Source organism: Xenopus laevis, chromosome 1S (assembly GCF_017654675.1).
Source record: "Xenopus laevis strain J_2021 chromosome 1S, Xenopus_laevis_v10.1, whole genome shotgun sequence".
In the NCBI taxonomy this organism is placed as follows: domain Eukaryota; kingdom Metazoa; phylum Chordata; class Amphibia; order Anura; family Pipidae; genus Xenopus; species Xenopus laevis.
This window is the reverse complement of record NC_054372.1, coordinates 85,532,986-85,552,890: the sequence shown is the minus strand read 5'-3', so window position 1 is coordinate 85,552,890 and position 19,905 is coordinate 85,532,986. Positions and strand designations below refer to the sequence as shown.

At 36.8% G+C, this 19,905-nt stretch overlaps 1 protein-coding gene across 1 annotated transcript in view; it reads left to right on the top strand.

Annotated features, from left to right (window-relative positions):
- The window catches only part of antxr2.S (ANTXR cell adhesion molecule 2 S homeolog), a 113,364-nt gene that overhangs the window by 51,548 nt on the left and 41,911 nt on the right, over positions 1–19,905 (top strand). The window contains exons 11-16 of the mRNA XM_018243549.2: positions 3–81; positions 1,289–1,384; positions 8,230–8,274; positions 12,902–12,994; positions 15,159–15,323; positions 19,492–19,572. Of these exons, the coding sequence (XP_018099038.1) occupies positions 3–81; positions 1,289–1,384; positions 8,230–8,274; positions 12,902–12,994; positions 15,159–15,323; positions 19,492–19,572 (559 nt within the window). The remainder of the gene's footprint in view (positions 1–2; positions 82–1,288; positions 1,385–8,229; positions 8,275–12,901; positions 12,995–15,158; positions 15,324–19,491; positions 19,573–19,905) is intronic.

The following is a 19,905-nucleotide window of genomic DNA, read 5'->3' as shown; positions in this document are numbered from 1 at the left end:
AGGACTATGGAAGTTTGGGTGAGCGTGAACAACGGAAAAACTCCACTCACTAACCCACAAACAATCACTGCTTCCAGCTGTGTAAGTGCCAGTCTTTGCCGCCATAGCCATATCATGCCTAAGAAAACTCACCGGCAGTAAGGCAAATATATATAAATATTTGTTGCAAATGTTGTTGTTTCCTGTACACAGTGGTTGCAAACATAAAACTAAAAAGTCTGACACAAAGCAATGTAGGCTCACTGGTAGACATACAGAGATACTGGATTACAGTGTAGCAATTCCATATGATAAAATATTGTAGTCTGGTTGTTAATTAACCCAGGGGTTAATATAAAATATAACTAAAACAATGTAAGACACTGGTGCAGAAAATAATGTAAATCTACTATATTAACAAATAGTAGTGGCTTTTATCGAAAATTGCCTAGGTGCAGTAAGCCAAATAATGTTCCTTCTATATGCCTTCTAAACAGGCTAAATGCTACTTGCTGATTGGCAGCTATGAATTATTGTACCTATTGCATAAATAAGTTAGCAGAGAAAACACGATGAGAAAATAATACATAGTTTAGGAAAACTGAGCCATATTAAAGCTGTACAGTACAATACAAACACTTACTCATAGGAAAATAAAATAGAAAAAAACATTGGAGAGCACAGAAAGAGCAGCCTTTGTTATATGTGGTGTTTTCACCGCTAGTAGAGAAAGCGCCAATCTGCTACTATATCTGGAACTATGTGGATTACCAATACTGTGCTATGCAGGTGTTTATTCACAGGTTCAGATGGTAGCATGATGTCAATGCTTAAATATTTATTTAGGCCTAACCTTGGCATCATCTAGATAACCTCCAGTGAATGTGAAGTTTGTTTGTTAAAGTTTAACTGCTTGGATAAATGGTTAAATACATGCCCTGTACTAAAGGACACGGTGATATAATTTAGTCAAAAACTGGGAATATGCGAATCACTACAGAGTAGAACTTATCATACTCATCACAAGGTGTTAAACAGCACTCGTCGAAAGCTATGTTTTTTTACCAGAGCAACTTCTGCCTGTGTAAAATAATGGAGTCAAATGTGGCAATCCAGAGTTGTAAAAAAACAAAAATAAACACTTAGATAAATATGCTATTTATTTTATACAGCTTTTTACAGTGTTAACACCATTTACATTGCATTCATCATTTTACACAGTATTATAAATAAGGTGAAAATATTGTGGGAGTTGGAAAAAAAATCCTGTGTTTTTCTCTGTTTGTAATTGTTTTTTTTGCCTTCATAGACTAATGGCATTGCTGCAGTCATTGCAATTTTAGTGATATTACTCCTGGTTGCCATTGCCTTATTGTGGTGGTTCTGGCCTCTTTGTTGCAAAGTGGTAAGTTAAGTTTTTATAAAACATCCAAATTTGCAGTATTTATGCTTATAGTTAGTCAACTTACTATATTCTCCTTGTAGGTTTCTGGCAAATAGTAAGTCCCACTTCCATATGCTGAATATGGAAGTGATAGCAGCTCAGGAAGTGATAGTAGTTTAGCACAGCACTGAATAATTTAACACAATTTTCATCATAAATTGCAGCAAAAATGATTCTGCTAAATAGTCTTTTTCGTCGGCTTAGCAATCATAATTAGATTGAGTACAATTTTGGTATTTTTAAGTGGGGGATATAGGATGTGGGTATTTTGCTTCACCTGACCACAGAGTATTTGCAGAGTTCTGTGGTTTACAATAAAGGATGGGAATTAATTTCATTGTTAGAATATGTAGAACATCTTCTGGACAGAGGTTTGGTGTATTAAATTTCTTTCTGTACAGAATGGTGTTACATATGGTGGTATTTTACCATTTGTGAAAAAAACACAGCAAAGGAAGAATATGGGAGCCCACCTGCTATCACCATTGCTATTAAATGCACAGTATACACCCTTTTCAACATCAGCTCAATGAATAGGGCTTTCAAAGGCACAGTATACACTCCTACACTCCTTTTCAACATGAGCTCATTGAATAAAGGTGGCCATACACGGGCCGATAAAAGCTGCCGACAGACCGTGTCGGCAGCTTATTGGCCCGTGTATGGGGCCCCCGACGGGCTTCACCGATCGAGATCGGCCAGATCTCGATCGGATGGGACAGAAAATCCCGTCGGATCGCGGCCGCATCTATTAGTTGATGCGGTCCCGCGATCCGACCGCCCGTTAAGGCATCGTTAGGATCCGTTCGTTGGGCCCTAGGGCCCACGATCGGATCAGCCCAATATTGCCCACCTCAAGGTGGGCATATCGGAGGGAGATCCGCTCGTTTGGCGACATTGCCAAACGAGCGGATCTCTCAGTGTATGGGGACCTTAAGGCTTGTGCTGAACATACTTTTTGTCCATTGTTTTATTAAGAAATATATATGATAAAACACTTTTACCAGTGTAGAGAGGGGAGGGGTATGTTAGTCTGTTTCAAGGCAAGGAGTTTTTAACAAATTGCCCTGTTTAGAATGGGAAGGAGGACATTCAGTGAAAAAAAAACCCCACTGTGTAAGCAAGATATGGATTATTTTTCATCACTTTTATATAGCAATTTTTGTGTGGGTCACAAATTGCTTTACACAATTTAAACACAAGCTGATTTTCATTAAGGGTTGGGTAGGCTAAGCCTCCCCAAACCTGTTTGCCTTAAAAAAATTTAAATATAAAAACAATGTGTCTATTTGAGCTTTTCTGGGGGGGGCAAAGGGGTGCTGCTGACTAGTAGGGATGTCGCGGACTGTTCGCCGGCGAACTTGTTTGCGCGAACATCGGCTGTTCGCGTCCGCCGCAAGTTCGCGAACGTCGCGCGACGTTCGCCAATAGGCGTTCGCGTCAAAATCGTTCGACCATTCGATCGCTAAAATCGAACGATTTTCGTTCGATTCGAACGAAAATCGTTCGATCGAACGATTAAAATCCTTCGATCGTTCGAATCGAACGATTTTCGGATGTTCGAAGTTCGCGAACTGTTCGCGAACTGTTCGCAATTTTTGCCGGTGTTCGCGAACGGCGTTCGCGAACACATTATCGGCGGTTCGCTACATCCCTACTGACTAGTGACTTTAGAAAAAAATACCTACCTGGTAAACCCTGTGATGTCATCATTATATTTCTTGCTGATAATCTTGTGAGATTTTGGATGGGAACGCTTATAAGCTGATCTATGTGCTGAGCACCGTTATGGTGTGACTTAGCAGTGCTGATTCTGTAGAAGGAGCCGTCTGAGGCAATGCTGCCCCTCCTCGCCGGCTTACCTGTCGGGAGCGGAGGCAGGCACACTAGTGTGGAGAGTGCTATTACGCTCTCTCACAATAGTACGGCCGAATTTCCGGTTTAAAAAACGAAAAATCAGCTCTTAAAGGTACCATATCGGCTTTTTGCTGCCCCTGGAAACCTCCCTGGCGCAGCCGCCTCAGGCGAGCATCTCAGATCGCCTCATTGGTGGAGCGCCTCTGTGACTGAGCTTTACCCAGGTGGCTGTTTGTGCTGGTGATCAGGGCAAAGAGACAAAGCAGATGCTATGCTACAACCTGCTTGTCTGGTATGTGGGGATTGTTTAAAACATTACATCTGAACTCATCCTGGATAGGTGGTTTTAGAAGGATTTACTGCAAGGGCTTATTGACACAACGTAAAATGTAAAAAAAAAGTATAAAGGTGTGATGCAGTTGTCATGGTACCAATCACCCTCTTCCTATGAATTTAAGTATGGTGGGACACCAGGAGATTGAACAACTTGTCTACTGTCAGAAGGAGTTTCCACAGGGGATTGAACCAGAGTCTCTAGCATGACATACAATATTGATCGCGTAACCAATGTTGATCAGATAGCTACTAGGCTAACGCCTTAAAGGGGTTGTTCAGCTTCAAAACTTTTTTCAGTTCAGTTCAGAAATAAAGACTTTTTCCAATTACTTTCTATTTTCTATTTGTATAAAGTTGAGTTTTTCACCTTCTAAACCAGCTCTGGGAGGGGGGGTCGCTGATTTTTTAACTGTTCTAAATTGATACATTTAGTTACCTTACATACATACATTTGTTATCTTTGTCCCTGCTGAGCAGAATCACTGAGCTTCATTAAAGGGAGTTGTTATAAGTGATACAATAGTTGATAATATTCCACAGATACTGCTAAGAAATGTATCAAGTAATTGTATCAACTAAATGTATCAAATTGTAACAGAATGCACCTGGATCACTGAGCTGCCAGACTGAAACACCAGACAAAACTTTCAATTATTTTATTGCATAAATTAATGAATTTTTTTATAATTTATCCATTGCTTGGCACTCTATCAATATCTCACATTAAGAGGCTTTAAACATAGACTCTGAGTATATATATATATATAAACCAAAATGCAATAAGGTCCACACTTTCAGGACTTAGAGTGCGTCCTGAGAGTGCGGACCTTATTGCATTTTGGTTTGGATAATTGGATAAATACGTGGGACACTGCACCCAGGCATGTAAACCTTTTTGTCAAGACGTGGAGGTTGTGTATATATATATATATATATATATATATATATATATATATATATATATATATATATATATATATATATATATATATATATATATATATATATATATATATAACCAAAGGAATGGTGCACTCCATAGACAAAATTAATACCTGGGTGCCAGTTTGGTTATATAAACTACATTCAAATAACCATCATTTTTCAAAGTTCATTGAAAATTTTTTATCTGAAATCTGCAACTTGCTGAAAAAAAATTCATATTTGAATCAAATGTGGTTATGTTCTCAGCACTTGCTTTGTTACTTCCTTTTCTGCAGTTTTCTAAGAAACATACTGTGATCTTCTTACTTCCTTCCGTTAATCTCAATATTATTATTTAATTATATGTCTTTCTCACACATATAGGAATAGGAAAGAGAAACATTTTTTTATTCATTTCAGACTATGAGGGATGTAATTTTTGCCACACTCAAGGACATGGACCCAAAACTTTAAGAAAATATCTGCAACATTTAAAGATCCGAAAGGCCCTTTTGTCAATAGTGGGTTTGTGGCAGGCTGCCTGCATTAGAGAGAGCATTTTTCCATTTAGACATCTGTGCTGTCTCAAAAATTCATGAACTGGGACTTTATGGGGAAAATACAAAGTTATCTTTGCTAAGTGTGTCTTCTAGAAAGAAGGTTAAAAAATAAAATTCTGACCCTTTTTTAAGAACAGGAAAAGTATTAATTACCAAAGTTTATAAATAACTAAAATATTTAACCAGATTCAATGTGATATAGTTAATTTCTATCCTAATTCAATTCAAATTTCCTCAAAGACTTCTTACAGATTTTCATGAAACCTTATGGAAAAACTCATAGGGGGTTATGTAATAAAAGGTACTAAGTTTGCCCTGGGGCAGTAACCCATAGCAACCAATAAAACGGCAGCAATTACTGGTCACCTGTTTAAAAGCAAACATCTAATTGGTTGCCATGGGTACTACTCCTGGGAAAACTTAGTGCCTTTTATTAAATATGGGGTTAAACTATAAAGTTGTTTGCCCCTATGAAGCATTTCCAACATGTATAGTGGATAGGTGTTGGAGCTCAACGATTTTGAAGAGCTATTACTCCACACTGAAAATATAGGAGTTGATATATGAACACATGAATTCAAATTTTTGCTCCAGTTCAAGTTTTATTACCTAAAACTCATAAGTTTGTATTAGATTTTCAAAAACTCAAATTTTAGAAATCTATTAAGCACAAAAAACGTGAAAGACTCAAATTTTAAAAAACGGCATCTAGAAGATGGCAAGTTCATGTAGAAGTCAATTGGAGTTGTCCTAGATAAAATTTAAAATTTAAAAAACAATCCATCTACTGCTTTTTCACCTACAAAGAAGCATCTTTTCAGTATACTTCAGTTAGAAAATCAGTACCCTTTCTGTAAAGTAATCGATCTTCTGCAGTTTATTTACTGTTCCTCTCCCTATGGAAGCTGCGCTGAGATCCTTTCACAGCCAGCTGGCCAGAGTAATAAGAAAGGATCAGCGATGTTCTGCATTCCGAAGAGCAAAGAAGCAGTGTGGGGACTGTTTCTCATTAAGAGTAGCCTCAGTCATAAATAAACACCCAGTTATTTATTGTTGATGTGTGACAATTTTTACACAAGTGACTTTTTCGCCATGACTTTTGCAGCAGTTTCGCAAAAAATTTCACAGGTGGCGAAATGCAGACATTCACTGTGAATCCATGACTGGTGAATAAATTCGCCAATCACTATTCGGAATGCAAAGCTTCCAGAAGAAGAGGAACATTGATTATTTTACAGAAAGTGTACTGATTTGCTAACTGGACTAAATTGAAAATATGCTTCTTTTTAGGTGAAGAAGCTGTAGATGGAATATTTTTTTACCTTTACATCTCCTTTAAGCAATTTTTTTGTGAGTTTTTCAAATGTTGTTTTGAGTTTGTAAACTCACAAATTCAGGGGTTTTGAGTTTTTGACTAATTTCTATTCAATCAAGTTTTTATATCTGGATTTTTTTTAGTTGATTCAAAGTAGTGGAAACCTCTAAAACTAGACAAATTTAAATTTTGATAAGTAGGTCTTGAAGTTACATAGCTAAGTTAGGATGAAAAACGACCAAAGTCTATTACATTCAACCCCCCCATATGAATGCCATTGCACATACATACATACACACATTAATTTCAACCTTGTAATCTATCCTTCAGACAGCAAAATATTTTGTTCCAAGCCAATTTTGCATAATTTAACCAGTAATCTTTTGTGTGGTACTGTATCAAATGCTTTAGCAAAGTATACAAAGTATTACATCCACTGCCATCCCAAGTCAAGATTCCTGCTCACCTCCACATAAAAGGCAATTAAATTAGTTTGGCAAAATCTGCTGCGCATAAAACCATGTTGGCACAAACTTATAGGGGCAGATTTACTATGGGTCGAATATCGAGGGTTAATTAACCCTCGATATTCGACCAGGAACTAAAATCGTTCGACTTCGAATATCGAAGTCGAACGATTTAGCGCTAATACGATTAAATTTAGCGCTAATACGATTAAATCCTTCGAATCGAACGATTCGAAGGATTTTAATCCAACGATCGAAGGAATATCCTTCGATCAAAAAAACATAGGCAAGCCTATGGGGACCTTCCCCATAGGCTAACATTGAGTTCGGTAGCTTTTAGCTTTTTAGCTTTTTAGGGGGGTCGAAGTTTTTCTTAAAGAGACAGTACTTCGATTATCGAACGGTCGAATAGTCGAACGATTTTTAGTTCGAATCGTTCGATTCGTAGTCGAAGTCGTAGTCGAAGGTCGAACTAGCCCATTCGATGGTCGAAGTAGCCAAAAAACACTTCGAAATTCGAAGTTTTTTTTATTCGAATCCTTCACTCGAGCTTTGTAAATGTGCCCCATAGTATTGAGGTGAAGTCAATTATCCCTTATTACCCCTTCCAAATGCTTCACTACCACTGACTAATTGCCTATAGATTTCAGACTGAGAACAGGATCCCTTTTTGAATAGTGTCAATTTGCCAATCTCTCAGTATCTTTCTAGACCTCAATGAATCTTGAAAAAATGGCAATCACAGAGCTAAGCTCATTTAGTATCCTTGGATTAATACCATCAGGTCCCAGAGCTTTGTTTACCCATACATGTTCTAGTCTCTTTTGAATTTCCTCTTGCATGACCCCTACATCAGTAGTTGTATTACTAGAATTGGTAAGGAAACCTTCATTAATCGGTTCCTCAGTTGTGTAGACAAAATATAATAGTTCAGAATCTCTGCTTTTTCCCTGATTTTGTCAACCAACCAACTGACCTCCCTAAGATAATAAGGGGTCCATCCCATAATTTTTTTACTATTTACATATTTAAAAAATATTTTTTGTAATTTTACTCTTCACTGCAATACCCTTTTCCATCTCTACTTTGGCTTGTCTTTTTTTGCATGCCTTATTGGCCTCCTTGTACATGATAAATGTTTCAGCTGTCCTAGCTTACTTTAATTAACACTTTATTAAGAAAACTAGTTTCAGGAAAAGACAATGAGAGACATAAATGATAAACTTCCTTTTTAAAAAATACTTGATGCTCTGCATAGTAAATATATGTTTGTAACTGTGGTCAAAATAATGTAATGTAATATAAAGTGAATAATTTTATTTATTATTTTTGTACCATTATTTTTAGGTTATCAAAGATCCTCCTCCTCCACCAAAACCAGTTCCAGTTGAGGTCAGTATTCACTTGTGTTTATATAATGTTATTCAAGACCATTATAATATAGTGAATAAAGTACCCCCTCTTGTAAAATATAAGGATATTATAAGTTACCGAGGAGTTTCACGAGGCCAAAGGCTGAGTTTTTTTATACAGGTCATGGAACTCCGAGGTAACTTCTAATATCCTTATATTTTACAAATGGGGGTACTTTATTTAATATAATACACAAATTTTAGTGAGTCATTTGACAGAAATGACATCAGAACTCACCGTTTATAACTGATGACATCAGAACTCACCGTTTATAAGGATATAATTTACAAGATATTCATGGATTTTGTGTATTATAGAGGTATCTTGCCTACCACAGTATAATTTCCTTCCTGCTGTAATTCCTCAGAAACAGAGAAAATAAATCGACTAGTAGTCATTTTAAAAGTGAAGACTACCAATAAGTCTAGGAGCAGATTTATCAAGGGTCGAATTTCGAAGTGATAAATACTTTGAAATTCTTCCCTCAAATTGAAATACTTAGGGGCACATTTACTGAGCTCGAGTGAAGGAATTGAAGAAAAAGAACTTTGAATTTCGAATGTTTTTTTTGGCTACTTCGACCATCGAATTGGCTACTTCGACCTTCGACTACGACTTCAAATCGAACGATTCGAACTAAAAATCATTAGACTATTCGACCATTCGATAGTTGACGTACTGTCTCTTTAAAAAAAACTTCGACCCCTTACTTCGCCACCTAAAACCTACCGAGGTGCAATGTTAGCCTATGGGGAAGGAAAATCATTCCATCAATGGATTAAAATCCTCTGAATCGTTCGATTCGAAGGATTTAATTGTTCGATCGAAGATTTTTCCTTCGATCGTGCGATCATAGGAAATACGGTAAATCCTTCGAATTCGATGTCGAAGGATTTTACTTCGATGGTCGAATATCGAGGGTTAATTAACCCTCGATATTCGACCCTAAGTAAATGTGCCCCTTAGACTTCGAATATCGAATTTGAAGGATTTTTCACCGAATTTGGCCATCGAACGATCAAAGTAAAATCGTTCGATCGTTCGAACAAATAAATCATTCGAATCGAACGACAGTACTTCGATTATCTAATATTCAAACTATGGTTTTTTAATCGAATTCGAAGTAAATTCAAAATCGTAGTATTCTATTTGATGGTCGAAGTATCCAAAAAATTATTTAAAATTTCTAATTTTTGTACTTTGAAAATTCCCTCTAATTCACTTTGACCCTTGATAAATCTGCCCCTTAATGTCAATTACAGTATTTCTATGTGCCTTTGTCAGTGCACTGGTCCCCAGTTTTTGTTTATATACCAAGGGTTCCATACATCCACATTTCTCAGTAAGATGGCCGGTTAGAATCACAAACACAGTCTGGGGGAGACACTCTTAAAGGAAGTAAACCTTTAAAATAAGTGAATATAAAATTGATGAGAGTTGTGTTTTAAACACTTTTGCAATTCATTATTTTACATTAATTCATTATTTTCATTACAAGATATTAAGCGACGTGTTAATCTTAATATGAATTAATTTTGTTAGAACAGAGCCACCTGCCGGTCAATTTGCAACCATGAAGTAGTCAAGGAAGTTGAGAGCTGGTCCGATGTTCTTTTGTATATGAAAAACATTAGAAACCTCAGATAACTTTTCTCACAACTTTTCTAAGCAGAAGAACATCAGACCAGAGCTCTTTCTATCTCCTGACAAATTCCTTGACTACTTCATGGTTGGAAATTGACCAGGAGGTGGTGCTGCCCCAATGCCACCCCCTCCTAAGTCTTCTCAGAGCAGGGTCAAGAGGGGGGCTGCATTGTTATTTGGCTCTTAAAGTTACCAGAGATGGCTTTTTTTCTTTTTTTATGTGAATATCCCTATTAATGTCTTATAATATTTTTGTTATTATTTTATGTATTTAATTTTCAGAAAATAAACAAGTCACAAAAGGCTTTATTGCTGCAATATATAAATTGAAGTCTGTATGGTGTGTGTAACTTTTGTGTCATCTTGCATACAGTATGACTGGCCTGCAAAATTTTATATCATTTGGCAATTACAGATATATTGCTTACAATGCCCTTCCTCAAGAAAGGTACCAAATACCCTTCATACAGGAGCAGTTTGTATTTTAGATTTAAAATCTACAGCATGTCAGTTAAAGATGTAAGATATCTACACTAGGGACACATAAGATTCAGTTTAGGATTTGGCTTAACCAAAACTCAAAGTAAAGGTCTACGCTACTCAATGTGACAATTATTTTATCAAAGATAAATTTTTCAACTTTCCCTGACCATAATATGCAAATTAGGATTCAGGATTAATTTCTGTGATGTTTTGAGGATTTGGCAGATTTGGTAAAACCCTGGTTGGATGCATTGTATTCCTCAATCTAGTCTATGAATCGTGTGGTGTGAGCACTACTCTCTGCAAACTATTGACTGAGCAGAGCAGTATGAAGTCCAGCAGTTTCACTCATTTCTAGTACTCCCAACACATGTTCAAACAGCACATCTACTGTATTTCCCCCTCTTCAAAATATTAGGATATTAATAGGCATCTTTTACTTCAATGACTTCGTTATTGCATAACAATAATAGTACGTTATCCAAATATAATAGACAAGATATATGAACATCCAGTAAAATATAAATTGTACTTATTGATGTCATCAGTTATAATTGCTGCTCAGTGATGTAATTTCTGTCATGTTACTTAATGAAACGTTTGTATTATAATAATGTGCCACCTCTAAAATATGAGTCTCTTAGAAGTCACCTCAGAGTTCCTTGACCTGTTTATAGGGTAATGAAATTCCTTGGTGACTTATAGGGGCAGATTTATTAAGGTTCAAAATTAAAATTTCGAATAAGAATACAAATTTTCTAATTTCTCTCAAATTCGAATTGTGAATTTTCCACACTCGACTTGAGTTTTAATTAGAATTTCGAGATTTATCACACTCTGGCCCTTTAAGAACTCAAAGTCGACTATTCACCACCTAAAATCTGCTGAATTACTGTATAAGTGAATGGGAGAGGACAAGGGATCAATTTGGTGATGTTTGTAGCCTTTCTGACATTCAAAAAAAAAAACTCAAATCAAATATTTACATTCAAATCAAGTCTTTAAAATTCGAATCAAATTTGATTTGAGTTTTCGGGTTGTTTAAATTTTTTGAGTTTAAAAAATTAGATGTTATTAATACATTTCGACTAGTCAAATTTCGAATTTATGGGTGTTAAAGTGAGTTTAAAAAAACATGAATTCAAAATACGACCCTTAATAAATGTGTCTCATATTATGCTTATATTTTACAATAGGGGGTACAGTAGTTACTATATACAGTATTTTAAAAATTGTGTACTTCGTGAAGTTGAACATAGGTATGGGTAGGTGAATACAGTCTATATAACCGTATTCTCAGTAGTATTTTCTGCAAGGTGCAGAGTAAGGTGGCATGTGGTGAAGGAATAGAATAAAAAAAACTTCGAATTTTGAATGTTTTTTTTGGCTACTTCGACCATCGAATGGGCTACTTCGACCTTCGACTACGACTTTGAATCGAACGATTCAAACTAAATATCGTTCCACTATACGACTATTCGATAGTCGAAGTACTGTCTCTTTAAAAAAAAACCTTGACCCCCTAGTTCGCCACCTAAAACCTACCGAAGTCAATGTTAGCCTATGGGGAAGGTCCCGATAGGCTTTGCTATCTTTTTTTGGTCGAAGAAAAATTGTTCGATCAAATGGATTAAAATCCTTCGAATCGAACGTTTCTAAGGATTTAATCGTTCAATGGAACGATTTTTTTTAACCCTGGATATTCGACCCTAAGTAAATGTGCCCCTTAGGGGCAAATTCATCAAGGGTCGAGTAACGAGGGTTAATTAACCCTAGATTTAGATTTTCGAATATCGAAGTCGAAGGATTTTGCGCAAATACTTTGATCAAACGATCGAAGGAATAATCGTTCGATCGAACGATTAAATCCTTCGAATCGAACGATTCGAAGGATTTTAATCCAACAATCGAAGGATTATCCTTTGACCAAAAAAAGTTAGGCAAGTCTATGGGGACCTTCCCCATAGGCTAACATTGGGTTCGGTAGCTTTTAGGTGGCGAACTAGGGGGTCGAAGTTTTTTCTTAAAGAGACAGTACTTCGAATAGTCGAATAGTCGAACGATTTTTGGTTCGAATCCTTCGATTCGAAGTCGTAGTCGAAGGTCGAAGTAGCCTATTCGATGGTCGAAGTAGCCAAAAAAAACTTCAAAATTCGAAGTTTTTTTTTCTTCTATTCCTTCACCTGAAGTTAATGAATTGGCCCCTTAATGTCTGCTTAATCTTTCATAAATAAGGGAGTTTGAGCTTGTATTATGCTCAATTTCTGTGTTACTGACAAGTGTTTGTTTATAATGCCATAGGGCAGTACAATATGCAAATTGCTGCCAGTGAAATACTGTTTACAAAGGAACTTTACACACGTTCCCCTTGAGCAACTTTGTGATTAAACACTGTTTTTATAATTTAAGATATGGAAATAAGATATTAAATATTTTGCAGAGAAAATTCTAAATTTGCACAGTTTTCCTTTTGTTACAGGAGCCCGAAGAAGTATTACCTCCAAAGAAATGGCCTACTGTAGATGCTAGCTATTATGGTGGGCGAGGAGTTGGTGGAATTAAAAGAATGGAGGTATGTTTCATTGTAGTTACTGTAATTTGAACTCGTTTTCTGTCTTACTGCTTTCGACAAAATAGAAAGACAAATGTTGGAACTCAAGCTGTATGACATCAGTTCCTAATTAAGACGATATGAAAGAATGCATTCTGTTTTCTTCATTTGATCTATAAAACATATGAGAATCATCTTGTTTCTTTTCCAATTACAGTATGTGTAGTTCTTTGTTTTAATGTTTTGGAGGCCATTAACCTCACAGTGCTCATACAATGGAGTGTTAGTTGCTGTAAAGAAAGAGCAATTAAAAGATTTCAGTCGTTAAGATATTTTTAACTCATTCAAATGAATGAGTAAATTCTTAGCTTAGGAATTTTTAGTGATTTTTTTTTTCCATTATGAGAAAGGCTCTTTCAGCTGCCACTAATAGTTGCACTGTTCTACATGGTAATCTTTCCTATAAATACAACAGCGCAGAACAAAACTTCTAAATACTTTCTGAGCCTTTCTTAGTGACATTATCAAGCCTCAGAAACCAATACTTCTCCATGTTCCAACTTTGCATTAACTTGTGGTGTTAACAGAGTTTAACATTGCAAGATGCTCAGAGGAATGTCAGTATGTAGAAAATACATTGAATAATTACTAGGGTTATTTTCTATTTATTTTTCCATAAACATAACTCTAGAACACAAAGACATGTTTAATTGTGTAGTACGGTACTTCGACTTTCGAATGGTCGAATAGTCGAACGATTTTTAGTTCGAATCGTTCGATTCGAAATCGTAGTCGAAGGTCGAAGTAGCCCATTCGATGGTCGAAGTAGCCAAATAAAACATTCGAAATTCGAAGTATATTTTCCTCTATACCTTCACTCGAGCTAAGTAAATGGACCCCATAATGTTTTATGTGTGTGAAAATTACAGTTTGTGCCATGGACAAGGCATTCTCCAGAATAATGCTTTCCGTTAATGATGAATTCATTTTTGTGTTTTTCCATTGCCATCTTAGATACTGCCTGTGTCAATGAGGTTCACAGGTGCGGTAATGTTTAGGGGTTGTTTCTTCCCTTATTTTCCACCCTGTTTTCTAAGATGTTTACCGTAAAGAAAAAAAGTCCTGCTTTCTGGTGTACAGGTTTGCAGTAACAACTAATGATAACACTGATGTATTTGATTATGTATTTTGGATCTAGTTCTCAAATACAATTAAATATAAATACTTTATAATTCACACAAATACACAAAAATACCATATACATTGATGCTTAGATTACTTCTCCCAAACCAAGTAATTGTTGCAGACTTCATAATCATTTAGCAGGAAAGTCAGGGCAAGAAAAGGAAAAAAAAGTCAGGGCAGCAACAACATCACTACTGTACTTGCTCTGTTACATATTTTTCATCTACATAGTATGAATAGTATTGCCAGCCAATATGATTAGTGATGGGCGAATAAATTTGGCTGGAACGAATTTGTGGTGAATTTCCGCGCTTCGCAGCTGTAGAATAAATTCACGAATCTCCAGCAAAAATTCACTGGCAAAATTTTGCCGGCGTCAATAAATTCTGGACTCGCATCAGAATCACCAGACATCAACACTATTCGGATGCCCATTGACTTTTATGCCAGGATCAAAATTGACGCAAGCATCTTTTTCATCAATTGCCAATTTTCACGATTTTTTTTTTGTGAACCATTCAGATTTTCACGATCTTTTCGTGAATTTTTTGCCGTTTCGCAAATTTTGCAGGGAATTTACAAATTTTTCGGTGAAGCGAAATGGGAGAAATTTGCCCATCACTAAATATGATCAATGTTATAAAAATGAGGAAGAGACATGGCAAGCACAGTAGAACTACAAGCTTGCTCTTCCCCGACTTTCCTGGCAGCATCAATGTACTGCAGAAATAGTGCTGAACCCAAGGTGTGGGAAAGGACTTCCTTTATTAGAGGATATTAAGAGAATTAGTAATTATTATACGAGTCACAGTGGGGTCAGCATAAAGTGAACACCTCTATATTGGGTTTTATTCTTCTCTTTATTGTTTGAGTATATTTAGATTACAAGTGGTTTCATATTCAAGTACATTTAGATTAAAAGTGGCTTCATATGAGATTGCAAACTGTAATTGCTTTTTCTAATTGTATCCTTACAGAGTTTATATGGTATATTTTTTAGGTACGGTGGGGGGATAAAGGTTCCACAGAAGAAGGAGCAAGACTGGAAAAGGCAAAGAATGCTGTAGTGACAATGCCAGAGGAGGAAGAGCTGTCTCTATCAACACCTAAAAAACCAAAGCCTACCTCACCAGCACATCAAACAAAATGGTACACGCCTATCAAGGTAAGTTTTGTTAAATTTATCGATTTAATTTTCTGTTAAAATAAACTGCCATCTTAAATGTTATTATTCAGGAACTCTGAATTACAGCAAGGCCATCTCCCACAGAGTCAATTTTGAGCAAATAATTTTTCTCTGTAATAATAAAATAGTACCTTGTAATTAAGGCTAACTTAGCTCATAAATGCATATTTGTGGCAAAATAATTCAATTGTTTTTTTTTTTTAGAAGACTAAGGGATAAACTTATTATTTTTTAAAAAGTTCATTCTGGGAAAAAAACACACAGCTGCCAAGATAATTGAAGCAAAAACCAGGCGTGAGTTCAGGAAATCACATGTGGTTAGACCAGTGCTGGCCAGCTTCTGTGGTAACGAGGGCAGGAATTGTTCTGGCCTATATGGTGGAGGGCCGATAATGGAAGCCATTCAAGCAAGTGTTGACCACTCACTGTTTTTTAACCACACCCACTTTAAACCACACCCATGTTACCACAAAATTTTTCAAGACCATGTTTATGTTAATGGTGGTAACATACCAAAAAAACCAAGGGGCAAATTCACTAAGATGCGAAGTTCGCCGCACTTCGCCAGGCGTAGTTTCGGCAGCGCTCCGCAAATTCACTAAAATCCGAAGTTGTGTCAGGGGTAGCGTAAGGTTGCGAAGTTGCGCTAGCGTTGATTCGCTATGTAAAGCGAAGTTACGCTAGCGAAGGCTAATTTGCATACGGCGCCAAATTCAAATTTCAATGGAGGAATACGTATCAGCACTACAAATGCCTAGAAAACCTTCAAGTCATCAAATTAAAATTTTATTTTGCCCTACACATGTGCCCACTGTCTAGGTAAGTTGCCATGAGTCAGGAAATGTAGGGGGGAAGGATCTTTTTCAGCCTATCACCCATAATGTAGAAAACACGCCAGCGTTTTTTGGGAGTTAGAAAAAATTTTGACTTTTTTTGAAACAATCCCTATCTACTCTATTGCGCTTCGCCAGGTCTGAGGTGGCGAAGGAAGTCTAGTGTAAAAGGTAGCGTTCAGTACACTGCGTGCGTTTTGTGAATTTGCGTAGTTACTTCGCTAGCGAAAATTCGCCAGGCGTAAGGGTGCGAAGTAACACTAGCGAAACTACGTGAATTTGCGCAGTAACGAAAATGCCAAACGCTAGCGCTTCGGCGCTTAGTGAATTTGCCCCCAAATGATTGGTGCTCACTGCAGGGATATCACTCATCACTCATATGTGAAAATGTAAGTCATATTAAAACATACCCTTAAATCCATATGCCTCCTCCACCTCTGTTGATAACACAGCAACCCCCAGCACATAATTAAACACCTTAGGCACCCTAACAACCTAAAAATCGAAATGCTAACAAACCTCCAGCACAAGGCCTACAAGACTCACATACCACAGGTAGTGTAGTGCAGGCATAATAGGGCACACAGAGGGAGCATAAGGCAGCAGAGTATGGCACACACAGAGAATAGGGCAGGCAGAGTATGGCACACACACAGGGAAGATAGGGAGGGCAGTAGGGCAAACACAGGGAGCATAGGGCAGGCACAGTAGGGCACACACAGGGAGCATAAGGCAGAGTATGGCACACACAGGGAGAATTGGGCAGGCAGAGTATGGCACACACACAGGGAAGATAGGGAGGGCAGAATACAGCAGGAGACAGGGGAACTTATTAGGACAACTCTAAAATGAACAGTTCATACTGTGCTACATAAAGTGTGAACAATGCAGGAATTTACTATCTGAATTTGAGGTGTTAATAATGCAGGGGCCAGTTAATCTCAGTACTGATACACTTTAAATCTTACACAAGGAAAACAGTCACAGTAGGCATACTTTCATGTGGGGGGCACAAAAAGGGGTTGTGGAGAACGCCAGTTGGACAGCACTTAATTAAACCCTTAAAAACGGTAAACCAAATTATGGTAAGATCCCTTATCCAGAAAATTCCAGGTCCCTAACATCAGGGGTGTTTCAGCCATGAGGCAAGGTGAGCACCTTGCCTCAGGCGGCAGCTCTGCGGACATTACCAGGAGCACTCTCTGCGCTATCAATGTGGACTCCACTGGAACCCCCGTCGGCTATTAAGGTGAGGGTGACGGGCGGCAGGGCGGGCGGCATTGCGAATGCCACCTCAGGTGGCATTACTGCCTGAAACGCCCCTGCCTAACATTGAATAATAGCTTCAATACACATACAGAACAAACAAAAAAAAAACTGTCAAACTATACACAATGAGGTCAGAGGGGTTAGGAACACCCTAAATGGTTACTTTGAGTAAATAACTATAAACTATATGAAAATGAAAGATCGAATGAGTACTTTAACCTGGTTGGACAGCCATATTATAGGGGGGTCACAGTACTTCAAAAGTGAAAGGATAAATGTATAAACAAGTGCCTTCGTCGGATCTTTAGTGAGGTAGGAAAATATTTTTGTTATATTCTATAGCTGAAAGTAACAGGAATTAGTGTAGGACTAGAGAGAGAAAAACATTTTGAGAATAAAAACGAGGGCTGATCCAAATATAAAACCTAGCTTTAGGGAGGTTACATGCTATCTGCAGGTACGAAAATATCAGATTCAGATATGGAAGCTAATGGAGAAAAGTTCCATTTTGTGAATGGAAATTAGGGTGCTTGGGTGAAAGAGAGGTGCTACTAAGGACAATAATATGAAATTCATTTGACAGGTGAGGAAGTATGTAAGGGAAATAGGATAAGTTAAGGACTGTGCATTAAAGGAAAGCTATACCCCTAAAATTAATACTTAAGCAACAGATTGTTTATATCATATTAAGTGACATATTAAAAAATCTTAACTGGTGTTGTGTATTTGCATAAGCTGTGCCTTGGGAATAGTGGGAGGAGACTGGGAAGCTAGTCTCTCTGTGTGTGTGAAATAAATATGGTGAATTGATAGCCTGTCTGCATTACTGAGATATAACAACTGGTATATATATTTAAGTAAATATTGCCCTTTTACATCTCTTGCCTTGAACCACAATTTTGTGATGGTCTGTCTGCTGCCTCAGATCACCTGACCAGAAATGCTGCAACTCTAAGGGGCAGATTTATCTAAGGTCGAAGTGAATCTTTGAATTTAAAAAATTCGAATTTCAAGGTATTTTTGTGTACTTTGACTAGGGAATATTCCAAATTCGATTTGAATTTGCAAAAAATTCGAAAATTTGAATATAGAAATTTATCATGTACTGTCTCTTTAAAAATGCGACTTCGACCATTCGCCATCTAAAACCTGCCGAATTGCTGTTTTAGCCTATGGAGGCCTCCTAGAACCTATGTGGAGTCAATTGGTGGACTTTGAAAAATCTATTTTTTTGGGGGGGGGGGAAACTTTGAATCGAATTCGATCAAATGCGATATTCCTTGATATTCCTATTCAAACGATTTGTATACGGACCTATTCGATCAAAAAGGGACCTATTCGACCCAAAAAAAACTTTGACTTAATTTCGGTTGGTCTTTTTGAATTACAATTTTGAAGTTTTTTCAATTTGAAATTCGACCCTTGATAAATATGCCCCTAACTGAAACAGGAAGAAGTGTTGAAGCAAACAACAAAATTCTGTCTGTTAATTGGTTCATGTGACCTAAGAAGTATAGTTTGTTTGGTTTGTTTGTGTGTACCGTGAATCCTACAATCCCAGGGGGTGGCCCTTATTTTTTAAAATGACAATTTTCTATTCATGATTACTCAATGGCGCATACTACTAGAAAAGGATATTACTATGAAATTTTTTTATTTACATGAAGCAGGGTTTTACATATGATTTGTTTTATGCAATATCTTTTTATAGAGACCTACATTGTTTGGGGGTATAGTTTTCCTTTAAAGCTCTCCAACAGCCATGTCTGGTGTGAAGGAAGTACCCAAAAATGATAAACTGTGTGGTTTGAAAAGTAAGACAGTAGCTAAGAAAGAATTTTGTGTCATAGGCCAAATGATTGCAAAGTTTATAGTAGACAAGGATGATATACTGTTCCACAGGTAAAAGAAATATCAAGAGGAATAATGCCACCTAGATTTTGCAGAGCAAATGTAACTATCATATGATAAAATAATTGGTAATATACAGAAATGTTTACTGTTACTTTTAATAAACTATAATAACACAGCACTTTCTTTACAAGGGACGACTTGATGCACTTTGGGCTTTGTTAAGAAGACAGTACGACCGAGTTTCTTTAATGCGGCCTCAGCAAGGAGATGAGGTAACCTAGAGAAATTAAAACTAGATAATTTAAAAATTAAAAATGATTAACAATGTTATTCTTTGTTATTGTTGGGCATAACCATAAGCATTTTTTTTTATTTATATACTTTTTTTTTCATTGGACTTGTTTGTGAGTAGCTCCTAATAAGGTGCTTTTCCCACTGGCACTATAAATGATGATGTTGATTATAACTCCAGATAGTACACCAAACAATGAAGTGTTAATTATGCAGAAGAGAATAAGTATTTATTAATGTACACAGATACATTGTTAAACTATCTGCACATGGCTAAATTAGTCACCTATTTTGCATAATTATCCATGCCTATT